The 20,824-nt window shown below is 39.2% G+C and overlaps 3 protein-coding genes and 1 long non-coding RNA gene across 4 annotated transcripts; all 4 read left to right on the plus strand.

The window, feature by feature from the left end:
• The first annotated feature begins 4,122 nt into the window (after positions 1-4,122).
• LOC110921710 lies at positions 4,123-6,415 on the plus strand. The gene is made up of 3 exons (XR_002582553.2): positions 4,123-4,178; positions 4,642-4,695; positions 6,318-6,415. It is a non-coding gene; the product is annotated as an uncharacterized LOC110921710 (long non-coding RNA).
• A 73-nt stretch (positions 6,416-6,488) lies between these two features.
• LOC110925166 lies at positions 6,489-7,817 on the plus strand. The gene has a single exon (XM_022169134.1). The coding sequence runs from the start codon at positions 6,489-6,491 to the stop codon at positions 7,815-7,817; it is 1,329 nt and encodes a 442-aa protein (XP_022024826.1).
• Positions 7,818-15,016: 7,199 nt separating this feature from the next.
• On the plus strand, positions 15,017-15,826 carry LOC110925156. The gene has a single exon (XM_022169125.1). It carries the CDS (start codon positions 15,017-15,019, stop codon positions 15,824-15,826), a length of 810 nt encoding a protein of 269 aa, XP_022024817.1.
• Positions 15,827-16,099: 273 nt separating this feature from the next.
• LOC110925155 (uncharacterized mitochondrial protein AtMg00810-like) lies at positions 16,100-19,423 on the plus strand. The gene is made up of 3 exons (XM_022169124.1): positions 16,100-16,238; positions 16,410-16,621; positions 18,428-19,423. The coding sequence occupies exons 1-3, from the start codon at positions 16,100-16,102 to the stop codon at positions 19,421-19,423; spliced, it is 1,347 nt and encodes a 448-aa protein (XP_022024816.1).
• Positions 19,424-20,824: the final 1,401 nt, after the last annotated feature.

A 20,824-nucleotide genomic window follows, 5' to 3' on the forward strand; every position in this document is an offset into this window, starting at 1 on the left:
TCGCCTTCACAAGCCAACAGACTTCAAAAGAAATAACAATTGCCTTTGATTTTCACTTTTGTATTCCCAAGACCAGCAACATACCATTCTTATTTTCACTTTCTTTTACAACATTCGAAGTTCAAATTAAATTCTCATCTAGATTTCAAATTGATTAAATTCATTTTAGTTTTAGTTTTTTTTATTAATAAAACTAGGTGATGCCCCGCCCGCATTGCGGGGCGATGACCGGATAATTCTCAACCAATTTAAAAAACAGTACTATAGTTTTGCTACAAATAAAAAGTAAAAAGAGTGTTAGGCAGCTCTTTGACAAGATTTTTAGCTGGGGGCAAAGTCATATTTTTATTTTTACTTGGGGAAAAATCAAAAAATTTCCCCGAGGGTAAAATCCTAATTTTTAGCTAGGGAAAACCATATTTTTATTTTGCACTGGGGGTAAAAACGTAATTTTGAATTGAGGGTAATACCGTAATTTTGAACCGAGGGGAAATTCGTAAATTTTAGCTGAGGGCAAAAGCATAAATTTATTTTTAACTGGGGGCAAATGCCTAATTTTAAATTGTGGCCAAAACCGTAATCAATTTGAACCGAGGGCAAAATTGAGAAATTTAGCTGGGAGCAAAAGCGTCATTTTATTTTGAACTGGGGCAAATACGTAATTTTAAACCGATGGCAAAATCATAATTTTAAAGCGGATATAAAATCATAAATTAATTAGGCCAATAGGGGAGTGCCAGGCAGCTGCCTGGCACTGTTCTCTTGCCGCCCATGTCAACCAATAAAGGCCAACAACTATTGTCGTCGATATTGTTGTTTGTAGATGTTGAAAATATGTTAGACCGTGGGGTATGGTGGGGCGGGGGTTTGGGGCATGGGTTGACACGTGGACTTCGAGGGGCACCGCTGGTGAGTGACGTGTTGGATCGGTATGGTGGGGCGTGGCTAGCCCGTGTGGGTTGGCCAGTGTTATAAAAATAAAAAAAAAGTTTAAAATTAAAAAATACATACAAAATTTAAAAAAAAAGATTACAAAATAAAAAAAAGCCTAATTAAGCGTTAGGTAGATTTCGAACAGGGCGAGCTTGTCAAACGGCTTCCGCTCCTTGCCCCGGAACTCGATGTTGGCCACCGCCACCCAGTCTTCGAGGCTTATATCATCGCCCGGGACGCTGTCGTATAGGAGTTGGGTGAACCGTTTGGCTTGGCCAAACAGTTATTTTTAAATTTTAAACCTAGCTGCTATAGCCAAGCCAACCAGCCAATGAGAGCCGGCCACGGAAGACCGCTAGGCACGCCTAACGCCCGGGCTGAAACCCCCGCCCAAGGGGCCACACCAAAACCCAAGCCCACCCGGGGTGATGAGTTGACCGTTTATACCCAACCCACGTACCATACCCCATAGTCTTAGTCTCTTTTTTTTAGGTGAAGACAAAAGTTTTTGTCACTGTTCATTTCATTCAATCTATAATATAATATAATATAATATAATATAATATAATATAATATAATATAATATAATATAATATAATATAATATAATATAATATAATATAATATAATATAATATAATATAATATAATATAATATAATATAATATAATATAATATAATATAATATAATATAATATAATATAATATAATATAATATAATATAATATAATATAATATAATATAATATAATATAATATAATATAATATAATGTATAATTTATAATGTATAATGTATAACTATCTAATTCAAAGCACCATCTTAGAAAATAAAAATCATTTTCATCGAACTCACAATCTCATAATAGTAAATAGATTATGTCAATTTTCATCGAACTTCAAATCTATCTATCTACTATAATAAAAGAAACCAGCTTTTGAACAAGTATTATTCATTGAAAACATCCTCAAATATATACTTATCTTATATTAATTAATTAACTAAATAAACAATAAATTAATATTAAATCTTATCATATTTTAATAAAAAATATTATCCTCAAATCTAAATTGTTAATTTAATATTTTTTAAAACAAATACATCTATTTCCTACTTATCTTATATTAAATATATAAATAATAAATTAATATTAAATATTATCCTAATTTATTAAAAATATAACTTTTTTTATTATCTGGTCTACAAAATTATATTTATTCAACCCGTGTAAAACACGGGATTTTAAAAAATTTAACTTTTATTATTTACTATACAAAGTTACATTTATATAACCCGTGTAATACATGGAGTTTTTAAAGATATAACGTTTTTATCATTTGCTATGTAAATTAGATTTATTCAACACGTGTAATACACGGGGTTTTTAAGGTTATATTTTTTTATTATTTGGTAGTTTTTTCAACCCGACTATACACGGGTTTTTTAAAGATACGACGTTTTTAGTATTTAGTATACAAAATTATATTTATTTAATCTGTGTAATACACATGGTTTTTAAAGATATAACTCTTTTTAGATTTATTCAACACGTGTAATATACAGGGTTTTTAAGGATATAATTTTTTTATCATTTGGTAGATTTATTCAACCCGATTATACATGGGTTTTTTAAAGATACGACGTTTTTAGTATTTAGTATACAAAATTACATTTATTTAATCTGTGTAATACACATGGTTTTTAAAGATATAATTTTTTATTATTTGATATATAAAATTATATTTATTTAACCCGTACAATATGCGAGTTTCATAAAAAGATAATTTTTTATTATTTAATATATAAAATTACATTTATTCAACCCGTGTAATACACGGGCTTCTAACCTAGTGAACTTTAAAGCAATTTTAACTATTTCTAATTTAATTTCCAATGTCAGCTCTCTTGTACTGTCTTTTCAAAGAAATTGCTTTTCTTTTACGCAAAACAGTTACGTGTTTGTGTGGATGAGAATCCCCTTTCCGGCTTTAGCGACTTCCGTTTTCGGGATTTTCGAGGCCATCGATAGCAGCCCGGGGTCGAAGAAATGGAGGAAAATCGTTCACATGGTTGTGTTGGCATCGATATGGAGAATATGGATGGCTCGTAACAAGAAGACGTTTGATGAGGCTTTTATCCCGGTTAAAAGAATAGTCGAGAGTATAAAGGAAGACTCTTTCCTTTGGTTGTGTCATAGGGGAAAGGGAGCATCAGTTGGCTGGGACAAATGGTCCAACTTTGATGTTGTCGAGTTAGTGTAATGTTGGTTTTCCTTGTGTTTTGTTTTGTTTTTTTGTTGATTGTATCTTTTGTTTCAGCTTCTTGCTTGGTTCTATATATATATATATATAAGTTTCGCCCCTTAAAAAAAACTCACTATCTTTAATTATATTAAAAAAATGATTTAACTTTTCATTCATCTCGTATTCCCAAAACAAAAATCCCATTAGATAGTATCATATAATTATCATTAGGAGTGTGATAAATATACTCAAGATAAAGATTAATATACCCAAAAGTCAAATTTAGTAATGATTAACTACTTTATTATATTATTTTATTATAAAGTTAAAAGTAAAAGTCAAATTTAGTAATGATTTAGTAATGATTAACTACGGATCTAACCATTTAAATTTCAGACAACGAAACCCGGTTTATAAACGAATAGTTCACAAATCTTTGTTTCCATTGTTCGACCCGTTTGTTTTGTGACATATTTTTCATCATTCACTTTTATTGATTTCTAAGCTTTGTTTCCCATTTCCCGGGCTTGTCAACTATGGCATATCATCACCATTACATTACATGGTTTTACGCACGCACTAGAATTTCATGCTCGTTTTCCCATAATTCGAGCAAACCGCTTTATGCAAATCTTGCAAGCAATTTCTAGTCATTTGACCTGTAACGCCCCAAAAATGCTAGTAAGATAATAAATATACAAATAAATAAAGAATGTAACTTGGTTAATGAAACATGACTAAATGGTAGCTAGTTAATGGGTAAAGCCTAAATTAAAACACTTTCTCAAAGTAGGAGGGACTAAAGTGTAATTAATAAACAAAAAGGGGTTTTAATTAGTAAATGAAGAAACACCTATGTCTGGTGTGTTGGGGTCGATCGAACAAGGAGCAGGGAAGAGGGTGAATAACCCTAAACTCAATAAATCAAGAAATTGAAGCTTAAATCACAAGAAAATTCGATGCATGAGCCCCTTTTTGCGAAAATCTAACCCTAATTAGTGAAGTGGTAAGTTTAATTTTCTGAAATTGTGAATTGTTGGGTGTGGGGTCAAATCCAAACTCGATTCCTTGTATCAATTGTAAGAAATCTGAGTTAAGATTGCTTTTTAGAACAAGAATCATGCTTGATTTTAGGTTGTATGAAAAGTGTAGTGAAAACCCACTTTGTAAAGATTATGTTACTAATAGGAAGTTCATAAGGATTACGATCATGTGTTAGTTGATATATGAATTTGGTTGTGATGCTTGAATGCTAGATAAACTGATTTAGGATGGAAATTATGTGAATTCAAAAGAAGATGATTCTTGTGTTGTGATGAACTAGTAGGAACATGCTTAATAAACTTGTACCTTGTACCTTAAATATGATGCTTACCAAGTGTTCGATGAAATGCCTAAAAGAAGAATGTATGTGGAAATAGTATAACAAAATGACAAACTAAATGAAGCGAATGAATGTTCTAATGTAGGCATAAAGGAAGAAGGTACAAGCACCAAGAAAACGGAAGGAGCGCAAGATCGAGGTATGATTCGTTGCATACAAATCCTTGTTATATTCCCTCTTTTATATATAATTTGATGTAGAATTATCCTTGTATGACAAATGTGACATGTAGCAAGTAAGCGACAATTCCCTTGTGGATTGGATATGTTAACGAATGTTGTGTTAAGCAAAATATGTTGACCGATTGGAATGAAATCGGGTCAAGTAAAGATGAACGCTATTCGTTCTAACGGGTAGTTTTGAATGCCATATCGAATGTGAAAGTTAAACTTCGTTATGCGGATAGAACGAGGAGTAATACGTATGCTTAACTCTCAACGAGAGTGTTTTATGCTAAACCCAATTAAACGGGTCAAACATGTATGCCTAACTCTCAACGAGAGTGTTTATGCCAACCCAATTTAATGGGTCGAATGTGTATGCTTAACTCTCAATGAGAGTGTCTATGCCTAACCCAACTATTTGGGTAGTCGAATGCGTAAAAGTAAGAATGTTTTGTAAGGATAAAGCTTAAACGAAAGAATTACGATTTTTACTAGGGTGATAACTAACCTTTTAAAATGTTGATTGTTAATGTAGGTAAAACTCCGCTATAGGCGATTTGGGATATGGAGCGAGCACATGATCAAGCCCTATTATACCAAGCGCTTCCGCAAGTTTATATGCATGCTTTTGGGTCCATGTTTTGTTACTTTGATAAACCTTGTTAAAAGTTTTAGATTTGAAAACTTGTTGTTTTTGTTTGGGATGGTTTGATGTCAAAAGGGTCGTATGTGAATGTTGTCTATTATGTCAAAAACAGGGGTCGCGTCCGTTTTACGAACGGGTCATGTCCAATTTTTGTAAAAATCTTTGTTATGCATCAAGTTGATACTTTGATGTCCGTAAAATCATTCTTTTGTGAGTAATCTAACATTAAAGAAAAGCGGACCTTACAAGTTGGTATCAGAGCCAAGGTTTGAGGGATTCGAGCTTTTAACGCGATGCTTGAACTCAAACCGATGGCTCGTTCTAAAGTGTGCTCGCTCCAAAGATCGCCAATGAGGTAATAATGTACGTTTTCGATGAATGCTAGTATATGTAATGATTTTGATATGTAAAGTTGAGTTAAATATGTGAAGTAGTAATTATGGGTAGCGAAACAATAAATTCCGGGGACCGTACAGCTGCAAACGGACCCGAAAAAGAGTTAGAATGCTAAAAAACAAAGCTGCAGCGGATTAAAAAATGGCTGACCGTCGCCGACGGCCAGACACCCCGTCGCCGACGCCCCCATGTTGGTAGACGGCTTAAGTTCCTGCCTACGGACTAATGTAGGCGACGCGCATATCTAAAGCCCGTCGCCGACGGGGCATGAAGCCGTCGGCGACGGCTAGCGGAATTCAGCCCGTTGATTATTTTTTTTATTTCACGTTTTGTGTTGCCGGGCTAACTGAAAACTTATTTTATGACCACGTAGAGTCCATAAAAGGCTTAATAAGTGTATGTAATCACAATTAGTGATTACAACCAGAATAAACTTGTAATAATCAAAAGTGATGAACCGGACGACATGAGATGAACTAAGTAAATGTTGATTAAGGAATAATGATATGCTGAAAGTCTGTGATTTGTATTGAACGAAAATATAACCTTGTGTAGATGGCTGATGCAAGAAATATTAATGATGATAATGATGATAACAATGATGCGGCTAGACAAGAAGCATTCGAGAACAAAGTTACGGAAGTAGCGGAAGGGGTTATGCAAGCCAATCTCCCACGATTGGCCCAAGAAGTAGAAAGCCGAGTTCTGGGGGTTGTGGATGCTATGATGACCAGCAGGTTCGAAGAACTGAAAGAATTAATCGAAGGGTCCAAGGGTAGAGGTAAGGAACGAAGGTGCACCTATAAGGATTTTATGGCATGCCATCCGACGACGTATGACGGTAAAATAGATCCCGTTGAATGTCAAAGATGGGTCTCGAATATAGAGGCGGTGTTTATACGAAGTCGGTGCGATAAGGAGGACCAAGTGATGTTCGCTACCGGTTTACTAACCCATCAGGCGAAAGATTGGTGGGATGCTCACAGCAAGGAAGTAGGCGAAGATAGACTGCAAGTTATGACTTGGCAAGAGTTCAAGGGGCCCTTCATGAAATATCATTGCCCTCAGTCGGCTATCGACAAGATTCAGGAGGATTTCTTACGCCTCCGACAGAAAAACGAATCAGTAAATGAAATAGCAAACACTTTTATGGACAAGATGAAATTCTGTGGGGATTTGGTAACCACCGAAAGGATGAAGATAAATCGTTTCTATGGTGTGCTAAAGGCAGAAATTAGAGAGTTCATCACCCCCTCGAAATGTGAAACCCTCGAGGAACTCATTAACTTAGCACGGGATAGAGAGATCGAGATTAAAAGGCAAGAAGAGCGAGGTGAAAAGAGACCGAGTGAAAAAGGTGCAAGTTTTAGTCCATCTAAAAAGGGGAAGTTTCAGGATCAAGGAAGAAAGGGTAAGTCGAAAGGTGGAATTACACCATGCAAGACGTGTGGGAAGCTCCATACCGGAGAGTGTTTGTTAGGCAAAAAGGGGTGCTTCAAATGCGGTAAGGAGGGGCATTCGTCTTATCAATGCCCGAGCAACCCAAAGACTTGTTTCAACTGTTTCGAAAGGGGGCATATCAAGTCTGAATGCCCAAAGCTTCAACAAGAGTCAAAGAAAGAGGATAAGAAGCAAGAGGGTTCTAAGGCGAAGGGGAGAATGTTTCAAATCACATCAGAAGAAGCCAAATCCCAGCCGAATGTGGTTTCAGGTATCTTTCTAATAAACTCAATACCGGTTTATGTCTTGTTTGATACCGGGGCCACTATGTCGTTTATCTCTAGTGAAATCGTACAACATCCTTCCTTTAAGATTGAACGAATGTCGATGCCCTTAGAAGTAGAGATAGCAGATAGCAAAAATTATTTGTTGCACGAAATATGTAAAAATTGTAAATTAACCATTGAGGATGAGGAGTTTGCTATTGATCTTATACCCATGATCTTGGGGGAATTCAAAGTAATAGTGGGTATGGATTGGATGTCTCAAAACCACGCGGAGATAAAATGTGAAACCAAAACTATACTTCTCCAAACTCCAGTGGAAGACGATTAAATGTACAAGGCGAAAGAAAGATGGAAGCGAAGTTATGTACTCTCGTTCAAGCTACTAAGTATGTGCTCAATGGGAGTAGAGCATATTTAGCTTACGTGGTAAATACTCAACAAGGCTCCCCGAAGCTTGAAGATGTTGAGATTGTGAACGAATTTCCGGATGTGTTCCCGGAGGAATTGCCGGGACTCCCTCCCTCCCGAGAAGTAGAATTTAATATCGAATTGAATCCGGGTGCGAAACCAGTCGCGAAGGCTCCCTATAGATTAGCTCCCACGGAAATGCGGGAATTAATGACACAATTACAAGACCTCCTAGACAAGGGCTTCATACGCCCAAGTGTGTCGCCTTGGGGAGCACCTGTCTTATTTGTTAAGAAGAAAGACGGGTCGATGCGCATGTGCATCGACTATAGGGAGTTAAATAAGCTGACCATAAAGAACCGCTACCCTTTACCTAGAATTGATAACCTTTTTGATCAGTTACAAGGGGCGAGTTGGTTCTCCAAGATAGATCTACGATCGGGGTACCATCAAGTTAGGGTACGAGGAGAAGACATTCCAAAGACCGCATTTAGAACCCGTTATGGACATTACGAGTTTTTAGTTATGTCCTTCGGGTTAACTAATGCACCGGCAGCATTTATGGACCTTATGAACCGTGTATGCCGACCCATGTTGGATAAGTCTGTGATCGTATTCATAGATGATATTCTGGTTTATTCACGAAGCAAAGACGAACATGCAGTGCACTTGCGTGAAGTACTTGAAGTTCTCCGTAATGAGAAACTCTACGCAAAATTCTCAAAATGCGCCTTTTGGCTCAGGGAAGTGCAGTTTCTGGGGCACGTGATAAATTCGGAGGGTGTTTTAGTTGATCCTTCAAAAATCGATGCTGTAATGAAGTGGGTTTCTCCGAAAAACCCAACAGAGATAAGAAGTTTTCTGGGTCTTGCGGGGTACTACAGAAGGTTCATACAGGATTTTTCCAAGATAGACTTACCCTTAACAAAATTGACAAGAAAGAAAGAGAAGTTTGTGTGGGGAAAAGAACAGGAGGAGGCTTTTCGAATGTTAAAAGAAAAACTATCACGTCCCGCGGTCTTGACATTACCAGACGGAACCGAAGACCTGGTGGTCTATTCAGACGCTTCGCACCAGGGATTAGGTTGCGTTCTAATGCAAAGAGGGAGAGTTATCGCTTATGCTTCTTGACAATTGAAGCCACATGAAGTGAACTACCCAACCCACGACTTAGAATTGGCGGCGGTAGTGTTCGCATTAAAGATTTGGAGGCATTATCTATATGGGACAAAAGGCACCATTTACTCGGACCACAAAAGCCTTAAATACTTCTTTGAACAGAAGGACCTAAATATGAGGCAGCGGAGATAGTTGGAACTTATCAAAGATTATGATTGTGATATCCTTTATCACCCGGGAAAGGCAAACGTGGTAGCCGATGCGTTAAGCCGTAAAGAGTATCCATCTCCCCTTCGAGTGAAATCCATGAAGATGACAGTTACGCCAAGATTACTCGAGACGATACGCGAATCCCAAATAAAGTCGCTTGGAGCGGAAGACCTGAAGAAAGAACGATTAAAAGGTGTAATCGATAATCTAGAAGAGAATTCGACCGGACTTAAGACGCGGTTCGGCCGAATTTGGATCCCACGATTCTGTGAAGTCAAGGCTGCTTTGCTCGACGAGGCACATAAGTCTCGATATTCGGTCCATCCCGGGGCTACAAAGATGTATCGGGACTTGAAAGCCAATTATTGGTGGCCGGGCATGAAGCGTGACATAGTTAAATACGTCGCGAAATGCTTAACATGCTCCCAAGTGAAAGCAGAACATCAAAAACCGTACGGGAAATTACAACCCTTGGAGATACCGGTATGGAAGTGGGAAGAACTAACGATGGATTTGATAACCAAGCTTCCTAAAACAAAGAAAGGGCACGATACAATATGGGTAATCGTAGACCGACTTACAAAAAGCGCTCACTTTCTACCCATCAAAGAAGCTTACTCTTCCGAGAAGATGGCAGAAATTTATATGAACGAGATCATATCCCGTCACGGAGTGCCTGTGTCGATTGTCTCGGATCGGGACACCAGATTTACTTCTCGTTACTGGCAAAAGTTTCACGAGAGTGTGGGTACGAAATTGCATATGAGTACCGCCTACCACCCTCAAACTGATGGCCAGTCAGAAAGAACCATTCAAACACTTGTTGATATGCTGAGGGCGTGTGTCTTAGATTTTAGGGGAAGTTGGGATGACCAATTGCCACTGGTCGAATTTTCTTATAATAACAGTTACCATAGTGGCATTCAAAAGGCACCTTACGAACTACTATACGGGAGAAAATGTAGGACTCCCGTATGTTGGGGCGAAGTAGGACAAAGAGAGCTTGCACCAAGTGATTTAATAGCGGTGACGAATGAAAAGATTGAAATGGTTAGAACAAAGTTGAAAGCAGCCCAAGATCGGCAAAAAGCTTATGCAGACAAGAGAAGGCGTCCTATTGAATTCCAAGTCGGAGATTTTGTCTTGTTGAAAGTGTCCCCATGGAAAGGTATAATCCGTTTTCGCAAACGGGGTAAGTTAGGTCCTCGTTACATCGGACCGTTTAAAATCTTAGCGCGGGTTGCATATCGATTAGAATTACCGCCTGCTCTAGACGGGATCCACAATACTTTCCACGTGTCGCAATTGAGAAAGTGTCTTGCGGATGAGACAGCACTAGTACCTCTTGATGATATCGAGTTGGACGAAGGGTTAAATTATGTCGAAAGACCCATAGCCATTAAGGATTTCAAGGTGAAGAATCTCCGCAACAAGGCCGTTAGACAAGTGTTGGTACAATGGCAACACCGAAAGGGTTCAGACCTCACATGGGAAGCAGAAGATGAAATGAGGAAACACTATCCTTTTCTTTTCGGTATGTCACCTTTAAACTAGTTATGTGCTCAGGTTTCGAGGACGAAACCTCCTTTAAGGGGGGTAGACTTGTAACGCCCCAAAAATGCTAGTAAGATAATAAATATACAAATAAATAAAGAATGTAACTTGGTTAATGAAACATGACTAAATGGTAGCTAGTTAATGGGTAAAGCCTAAATTAAAACACTTTCTCAAAGTAGGAGGGACTAAAGTGTAATTAATAAACAAAAAGGGGTTTTAATTAGTAAATGAAGAAACACCTATGTCTGGTGTGTTGGGGTCGATCGAACAAGGAGCAGGGAAGAGGGTGAATAACCCTAAACTCAATAAATCAAGAAATTGAAGCTTAAATCACAAGAAAATTCGATGCATGAGCCCCTTTTTGCGAAAATCTAACCCTAATTAGTGAAGTGGTAAGTTTAATTTTCTGAAATTGTGAATTGTTGGGTGTGGGGTCAAATCCAAACTCGATTCCTTGTATCAATTGTAAGAAATCTGAGTTAAGATTGCTTTTTAGAACAAGAATCATGCTTGATTTTAGGTTGTATGAAAAGTGTAGTGAAAACCCACTTTGTAAAGATTATGTTACTAATAGGAAGTTCATAAGGATTACGATCATGTGTTAGTTGATATATGAATTTGGTTGTGATGCTTGAATGCTAGATAAACTGATTTAGGATGGAAATTATGTGAATTCAAAAGAAGATGATTCTTGTGTTGTGATGAACTAGTAGGAACATGCTTAATAAACTTGTACCTTGTACCTTAAATATGATGCTTACCAAGTGTTCGATGAAATGCCTAAAAGAAGAATGTATGTGGAAATAGTATAACGAAATGACAAACTAAATGAAGCGAATGAATGTTCTAATGTAGGCATAAAGGAAGAAGGTACAAGCACCAAGAAAACGGAAGGAGCGCAAGATCGAGGTATGATTCGTTGCATACAAATCCTTGTTATATTCCCTCTTTTATATATAATTTGATGTAGAATTATCCTTGTATGACAAATGTGACATGTAGCAAGTAAGCGACAATTCCCTTGTGGATTGGATATGTTAACGAATGTTGTGTTAAGCAAAATATGTTGACCGATTGGAATGAAATCGGGTCAAGTAAAGATGAACGCTATTCGTTCTAACGGGTAGTTTTGAATGCCATATCGAATGTGAAAGTTAAACTCCGTTATGCGGATAGAACGAGGAGTAATACGTATGTTTAACTCTCAACGAGAGTGTTTTATGCTAAACCCAATTAAACGGGTCAAACATGTATGCCTAACTCTCAACGAGAGTGTTTATGCCAACCCAATTTAATGGGTTGAATGTGTATGCTTAACTCTCAATGAGAGTGTCTATGCCTAACCCAACTATTTGGGTAGTCGAATGCGTAAAAGTAAGAATGTTTTGTAAGGATAAAGCTTAAACGAAAGAATTACGATTTTCACTAGGGTGATAACTAACCTTTTAAAATGTTGATTGTTAATGTAGGTAAAACTCCGCTATAGGCGATTTGGGATATGGAGCGAGCACATGATCAAGCCCTATTATACCAAGCGCTTCCGCAAGTTTATATGCATTCTTTTGGGTCCATGTTTTGTTACTTTGATAAACCTTGTTAAAAGTTTTAGATTTGAAAACTTGTTGTTTTTGTTTGGGATGGTTTGATGTCAAAAGGGTCGTATGTGAATGTTGTCTATTATGTCAAAAACAGGGGTCGCGTCCGTTTTACGAACGGGTCATGTCCAATTTTTTTAAAAATCTTTATTATGCATCAAGTTGATACTTTGATGTCCGTAAAATCATTCTTTTGTGAGTAATCTAACATTAAAGAAAAGCGGACCTTACATGACCCAATATCAAGGGTTCATAAAATCAATTTGGTGCATCCAATCTCTTGGCATATCACCTCCTATTGTCAACATATAATGTGACTTTCAAGTCTCTACATACATTATTGTTTTGAAAGCATAGTTTTGACCCGTTCCGTTGTCAAGTGAAAACCTTCACTTTGATGACTACCAAGATTTATTCAAATTGACCCGTTTGATCTATCGAGTGAACTTCGTCACTTCAATGATACATCAAACATCCTTATCACACTACAACATTATTTACAAAACATAATAATCATTCTTTGTAACTACGTAACAGAACTAATACTTACGTACCTTTAAAGCACCCCTTTCAAGCGCGTATCCCCTCCGGCTTGTCCACTTGACGATCCGGATTCCTTGCCTAAAGAGTTCAATTCACTACCGTTTTAGAACCCTTTTTATAAGTTTTAACGCATAATTTGCCATATAAATCAAACACGCGTTTTTATCCGATTTTCAACACTTTATTCCCCACTTAGGCATTTTAACGAACACCTAACGGGTTTAATTTTTACACAACTAGAATCAAGTTCATAACTTGTTATTTTTGCCAATTATAATCATACATTTCGATTCCATTATGTCAAGCATGCATACTATTATCAGAATCATCTTATAAAATTCAAGTAACACCACTTTTGATAGTCATAATCTTTGTGTTCATCCTATTTCTACAAAACCCATTTAACCTATAAATGGTTTACCATGAATTTCATAGTTTGAACATAATTTCAGCAAGTTATCAACTAGGATTCACTCCTATACGTGTTTTCATTACACGCTTCATCTAAACATCACATAATCAAGCTCCAATTTCGATTTCACAAATTATAAAGAATTTGAGATGAAACAAAACGATAAAATTTAGCATACCTTATGATCACTTCACTGAGATGATCACTAATTTATGCTTGGAAATCGATTTGGAACATCAATCTCATATCAGGGAATCATAGCCCCTCGCTACACTTGTTGCGTTTTTAGCATTACATCATACTCATCTCGCATTATGCACATATGATGCGTGCATGTTAAACCAACCCTACAAGATAATCACACTCCAATTTAAATTCATTTAGACACCGCCATGTATAATGGTTGAATTGTTAGTTAGATTTATGGATATAAGAATTTTGAAATTTTAACTATATCAACATACAACTATTAATTACAGATTTTATAAACTATACACATGTATGTATATTGTTCAGGGGTATTCAGTATTCTGAAAGAGTGGTTAAAACAAAGCGAAAAATTTCACTTACACCAATATTCCAATCATCTAAACAATTCAAGGCATTTATGCCCTGTGAGAGCTGCAAATCAGGTGATGGCCACAAACTACTAAGAAAAAATAATTGCCAACCGGCCAAGTGTATTACAAATTATTGGCACGCGGGAGTCCATTGATCTTAACGGTTGGGACTAGCACATTATTGAAGCAAGCATATTTTATGAGCGCATGTTGCTCATTTTAGCCCCAAAACCGCAAGCACAAAAACTAGATGCATACCATGTAACATTATTCCACATCAAAAGTCCAAAAGAAATCAACTACATGCATACCATGTAACAAAATTTTACATCAAAGGTCCAAAAGAATTGAAATCAACTAGATGCATTTTAAAATGCAAAGTTGCATCAATATTTATCAGATATATGAAGAAAGAAATTGTATCTTGAATAGCAACTGGATTCTTGATCTTCTATAGCTCACCCGAACAATCTGCATCAAGACTTACCCAAGTGAAATGAATTCAAAGAAGGCTACTGGTTCAGGCAATCACAATGCTTCTGCTTCATCAGAGTCGGAGTATTCAGATTCGTCGGAGTATTCAGATTCCTACCAAATAGAGATTTAAATTATATTTCTTACTATATTTCACGTTTCCATACAATCAATGTTTTAAAAACCGGTTTTTAAATCAAACCGGATTAGGCTAAAAAATGGTTCAACCGGTTAAACGAGGTTGTACCGAGCGGTTCAACCAGGTTGACTAGCTAACGCTGTAATTTCACAACATCAACTCAAAAATTAATCAAAAAATGCATGATTACATATTAAAAGTATTAGCACCGTATATTATTATTATTATTTATATTATTCTAGAATGTTTATATTTATGTAATAGGATTCTTTGTAAATTAGGAATGATTATAGTTTCCTAATTAGGTGTTAGTTTAGGTTCATGGTTCTTCCCTATATAAAGGGATCTCTTGTATTCTATTCAATCAATCAATAATATCAATCCATGAACACTTTCATGGTATCAGAGCCTCGGTTCTGAAAAACCTAAATTTTTCTTCCTCTTTTCCAGCCGCCGACAGTTTTTTTTCTTCTTTTCCAGCCGCCGATCTCTTCCCTCCTTCCGATCAACATGCCCGGCGCCGACAAACCGGAATCCTCGGATTCCGATTCAAAGCCAAACCTGTTGCATCCTGCTTATTCTGTTACGAATATTCAATCGAAAATCCGTACATTGGATGGCACCACGGTCCCTTATTCTGCGTGGGTGAAGATATTCAAGTTACATGTCGTTGCCTACAAGGTTTCGGCCCACATAGATGGCACTGCCGCCCGATCCAAAACCGACCCCACGTACGAATCTTGGCTCAAGCTTGATGCGTTAGTTCTACAGTGGATATGGAGCACCGTCTCTGACGACCTCCTACCTCGTGTCATGGATTCGGACGGCACTGCACGCGGTGCATGGGTCAAACTGGAGAAAATTTACTTAAGCAACAAGAAAGCTCGTGCGGCGGCATTAGTAACCAAATTCGTGAACCTTACACTTACCGCATGCTCTTCTTTGGATGCCTATTGTCAAAAGTTGAAGGAGTTAGCAAATCAGCTTGAAGATGTTGATCAACCGATTTCCGAATCGCGTCTCGTTCTCCAATTGGTCCGTGGATTGCCTCAAGAATTCGATACTACCGCCTCATTAATTAACTCTACCAACGATGATTGGGATCAAGCTCGTTCCATGCTCACCGATGAACTTATCCGCATAGAGGCACGCATATCCAACTCGTCCTCGGTCATGGTTGCCACTGGCCCTTCTAATCGGCCCTCACAGCAGCAGTCCTCCCAGCAACAGCCACAATCCTGGAGTCAACAGCAGCCGCCAGCTTGGTCTTCACAGCAGCCGCAACCTCCAAACTTTACCCGCGGACGTGGACGAGGCTAGGGATCTTGGAACAAAAACAGGGGAGGCCGTGGAGGCCGGGGTTCAGGCCGCAACCAATCCTACTCACCTTGGCCGACTCAGCCACCACAATACCCTACATGGGCTTGGTGGAATGTTCCAACATGCCCCTACCCTTCACAACCGGCCTGGTCCAACCCTGGCCCATACGCACCGCATCACACCGGTGCCCCTCCATCCACAGCCAACCGGTCGACTAACACCGGCCCCTTGGTCCCACCTGCATACTATACGACCGACCAGCAATCATCCGCAATGGCCCCACCTGTTGGTTTTGACGCACTTAACCCAGCGGAGTTGCAAGCAGCGTTCAATGCCATGAATCTCAATCAGCAACCACCGGACCCTGGTCTAATGGACACTGGTGCGGGCTCCCACGTCACCGAGAATTCAGGTATAATCTCCATTCCCAATTCTTTTTCTGTAAATCCAAAAATTCTTGTAGGCAACGGGCAATGTCTCCCAATACACGGGTCCGGCACTGGCTTTTGCAAAATCCTTGACCGCACCTACATCCTACCTAACATACTTTTTAGCCCATTCGTTATCAAAACTTTGATTTCAGTTAGACACTTTACACGTGATAATAATGTCTCTATTGAATTTGAGCCTTTTGGTTTCACTGTGAAGGATCTCAAAACTGGACGACACCTTTCCCGCCACAATAGTACCGGAGACGTCTACCCAATCACACCACCACAACTTCCGCCACAAGCTTGCTTCATTACCACTTCTACTCTCCCTTGGCATGATCGACTTGGGCACCCTGGAGCGCAAGTCTTAGATATTCTTAGTAGAAAATTTAATTTATTATGTAATAAAGACATATCTACTACTTTTTGTAATTCATGCCATTTATCTAATAGTAAACGTTTGCCATTTTATACGTCCAGTTCCTTCACTTTTTCTCCGTTCGACATCATTCACTGTGATTTATGGACCTCACCGGTCATAAGTAAAACCGGTTACAAATATTACATGGTCCTTATAGATAACTTTTCCCACTTTGTGTGGGTCTACCCTTTAAAATATAAATCCGAGACTTTCCCCACCTTTGTTAAATTTCACCGCCTTATCCTTACCCAATTCAACCGCCCCATAAAAACCTTCCAATGTGACTTGGGCGGGGAATTCGACAACAACCTATTTAAACAATTTGCTCACCAACAAGGACTCTTATTCCGATTTTCTTGCCCTTAGACATCCTCACAAAACGGGAAGGCCGAACGAATGATTCGTCGGTTGAACGACATCATCTGGTCCCTTCTCATACACGCCCACTTACCACCCATATTTTGGGTCGAGGCTCTTCATACCGCCACATACCTTCACAATATACTTCTAACAAAACGCCTAAATTTTTTTACACCCACTTTTGCCCTTTATCTTCGTCACCCAACCTATGACCACCTCCGCGTGTTCGGGTGTGCATGTTACCCGAACACCTCGGCTACCCAACTACACAAATTACACCCACGTGCAATTTGTTGCATCTTTCTCGGCTACCCTGCTGACTTTCGTTGGTACCGGTGCCTCGACCCTACCATAGGCAAGGTTCACATATCCCGCCACGTGACCTTTGATGAGCAAACCTTTCCATACTCCCTACCTACACCCTCGGCTACATACTCCTTTTTGGACGACTCAATACCCACTGGGTTCACCTTCGGCCAAACGTCGACCCCTAAGCCCAATGTCACAGCTCCTTATCCTTTTACCTACTTTCGTCGTCCACGGCCCACTGCCACTAACCCTTTACCCCCTACTGCCACCGGCCCACAACAACCTCTACACTTCACCACTGGCCCGCCTCTAATACCCAACAACCCACCCGACCCACTTCCAATCCCTAACATCCCACCCGGCCCACCTCCTCCAGTCGCCACACAAACAGCCCCGCCCACATCCGCCACTCAACAACCACGGCCTGCACCTTCCAATAACATCCACCCCATGTCAACCCGATCGAAAACCGGTTTGATTAAACCTCTGCTTTACCCGACCCTTATGACCACCCATATTTCGCCCGTTCCCACCACCTATGCTAAAGCCTTTGCCGACCCTAATTAGGTACATGCCATGCAAACAGAATTTAATGCCTTACAGGAAAACGAAACGTGGGAATTGGTTCCACGCCCTCATGACAGGCCGGTTATCCGTTGTATGTGGCTCTTTCGTCACAAGTTTAAAGCCGATGGGTCTTTGGAACGGTATAAGGTCCGACTGGTAGTTAATGGGAAATCACAGACGGTGGGGGTCTACTGTGACGAGACTTTTAGTCCGGTTGTTAAACCGGCAACCATCAGAACGGTTCTTTCTTTGGCAGTCAATCGTTCATGGCCCATTCATCAATTAGATGTAAAAAATGCTTTCCTTCACGGTCATTTAAACGAGACGGTATTTATGCATCAACCGCCGGGATTCGTTGTTACTCGTCGTCCTAACTATGTTTGCCGACTAAAGAAGTCTTTATATGGCCTAAAACAGGCACCTCGGGCTTGGTACACTAGGTTTGCCTCATATATTTTGTAGAAGGGTTTTCGAAATAGTGCTTGTGATAATTCGTTGTTTATTTACTCAAAGGGGGCTGACACGGCTTATTTGCTTTTATACGTGGATGATATCGTTCTTACAGCGTCTAGCACTCTTCTGTTACACAGTATTATTCAGACTTTGTCCCGGGAGTTTGCTATATCTGATTTGGGAGCTTTACATTATTTTTTGGGGATCAAAGTTTCGCGGCATTCTCATGGATTGTTTCTGTCACAATCTCAATATGCAAAGGATATCCTTGCACGTGCCTCCATGACTGCTTGCAAGCCTTGCACCACACCGGTCGATTTATCGGCTAAGTTGAGTGCCACCGAGGGTCCGCTTTTTGACGATCCGACCCTATACCGAAGCTTAGCGGTTGCTTTACAATATTTAACTTTTACTCGTCCCGATATTTCTTATGCTGTGCAGCAAGTTTGTCTTTTTATGCATGAGCCCCGGGAGCCACACTTTGCGTTCATGAAACGCATTTTTCGATATCTTCAGGGAACAATGGCTTATGGTCTTCCGATTGTGAAATGTGTCTCTAATGATTTAATTGCATACTCAGACGCTGATTGGGGAGGTTGTCCGGATTCGAGACGCTCGACTAGTGGATATTGTACTTTATTGGGTGATAATTTAATTTCGTGGTCCTCTAAACGACAGGCTACTATTTCACGTTCTAGTGCCGAAGCGGAATATCGTGGGGTTGCAAATGCGGTTGCCGAAGCTACTTGGTTGCGAAATTTATTGTTTGAGTTGCATGTTCCCTTGAAGAAAGCTACAGTGGTTTACTGTGATAATGTTTCGGCCATTTACTTATCAGACAATCCTGTGCAGCACCAACGAACAAAGCACATCGAAATTGACATCCATTTTGTTCGTGAGAAAGTCCGTGTTGGCCACATTCGAGTGCTCCATGTTCCGGCTGCAAATCAATACGCTGACATATTTACCAAGGGTCTTCCAAGGGACTTGTTTCAGTCCTTCCGCTCCAGTTTAAGCGTTTGTACTCCGCCCGCTCAAACTGCGGGGGAATATTAGCACCGTATATTATTATTATTATTATTTAGATTATTCTAGAATGTTTATGTTGGTGCACCTACGTCTGTCGACTACGTCTTACATCGAGTCTTATGTTGTATAGATTAGACATGACACGGAATCCTAGAAATCAGTGTTTATGTAGGTTTCGCTTGTAGAGCAGTGTCTAGGTTCCGCTTCAGTGTCAGTCTTGTGGTTTCGCTTGAACGGTAGTATTGTAGGTTCGCTTATACGTGCATGCATGTATAAGCGAAACCTGTCAATCTATATATAGGAGTCATTACAAGCGGAACTAGGACACACAGTTAAGGGTGTATTCTTCCGGTGAGCCACGAAGTGCTGTCAGACTTTGAAATTATTCTCAAGATCAATACAACAGCAAGTTTAAAGTGAATCCAGCTGAAATAGCACCAAATCATTAGTTTCCGCCTCTTGATTTGGATAGGAATTCTTCTGATCGACTCAAACAGGGCCGAACACGATCCTACAAGTGGTATCAGAGCACAGGAGGAGGAGTTCTTGCCATTTTAGCTGCATTTCATCTATTTTTCTTCACTTTCTTCATACTTTCAAAAAATTTTTTCGGTAAAACCAGCTCAAAATCACACACTGCACTCGGAATCATGTATTAGTAAACCCTTGAAAGTTTCAGATCTAAAATCAACCTAGAACTTAAGTTTTTAGGGGTTTCGCTTATTCGTGCATGACATCAGCAGGTTGTTTCGCTTCAGTGGCAGATAGTTTCGTTTCAAAGTACATTGTTCCGCTTCAAAGTACCAGCTAGTTTCGCTTCATTGGACATATTTGACACAGTTCCGCTTCAAATTACAAGTTAGGTTCGCTTCAAGGAACAGGTTCCGCTTGAAAGTTTCATTTGATCGAACAGGTTCCGCTTGATAGATCCGCTTGTCTAAGTCCGCTTCAGTGACCGAGATAGTTTCGCTTGATCAGACGTTGATAGTTCCACTTGAACTGCAACTTAGTGGTTCCGCTTATAAGTCACTTGAAGGTTCCGCTTATTTGAACAAGTGGTTTCGCTGATTGGACAATTGGAGTTTCGCTTATTTGACTGTTGTGTAATTTTGAACAATTGAACAATGGACAACGATTTCTATAACGCCTTTGCTAGTCCGATCTCAATTACTCAGAATGCCTTGATTGAAAATGAAACCGGAACGTCTCAGAAGCCGCCTAAACTCATGGATATTGATGATTATAACGTGTGGTCTGAACGTTTTGGAAATTGGGTCGAGGCTTATCACCTAGATGCGTGGGAACACACTGAGGAACAATATGTTAGACCCACAAAAAACAACGTTATAAATGGTGTGCCGTTAACACTTAGAGAAATGAGTTCGGAAGACAAAAATAAATATCGAGATGAGAAACTCATGGTGAGTC

This window comes from Helianthus annuus, chromosome 17 (assembly GCF_002127325.2).
Source record: "Helianthus annuus cultivar XRQ/B chromosome 17, HanXRQr2.0-SUNRISE, whole genome shotgun sequence".
In the NCBI taxonomy this organism is placed as follows: domain Eukaryota; kingdom Viridiplantae; phylum Streptophyta; class Magnoliopsida; order Asterales; family Asteraceae; genus Helianthus; species Helianthus annuus.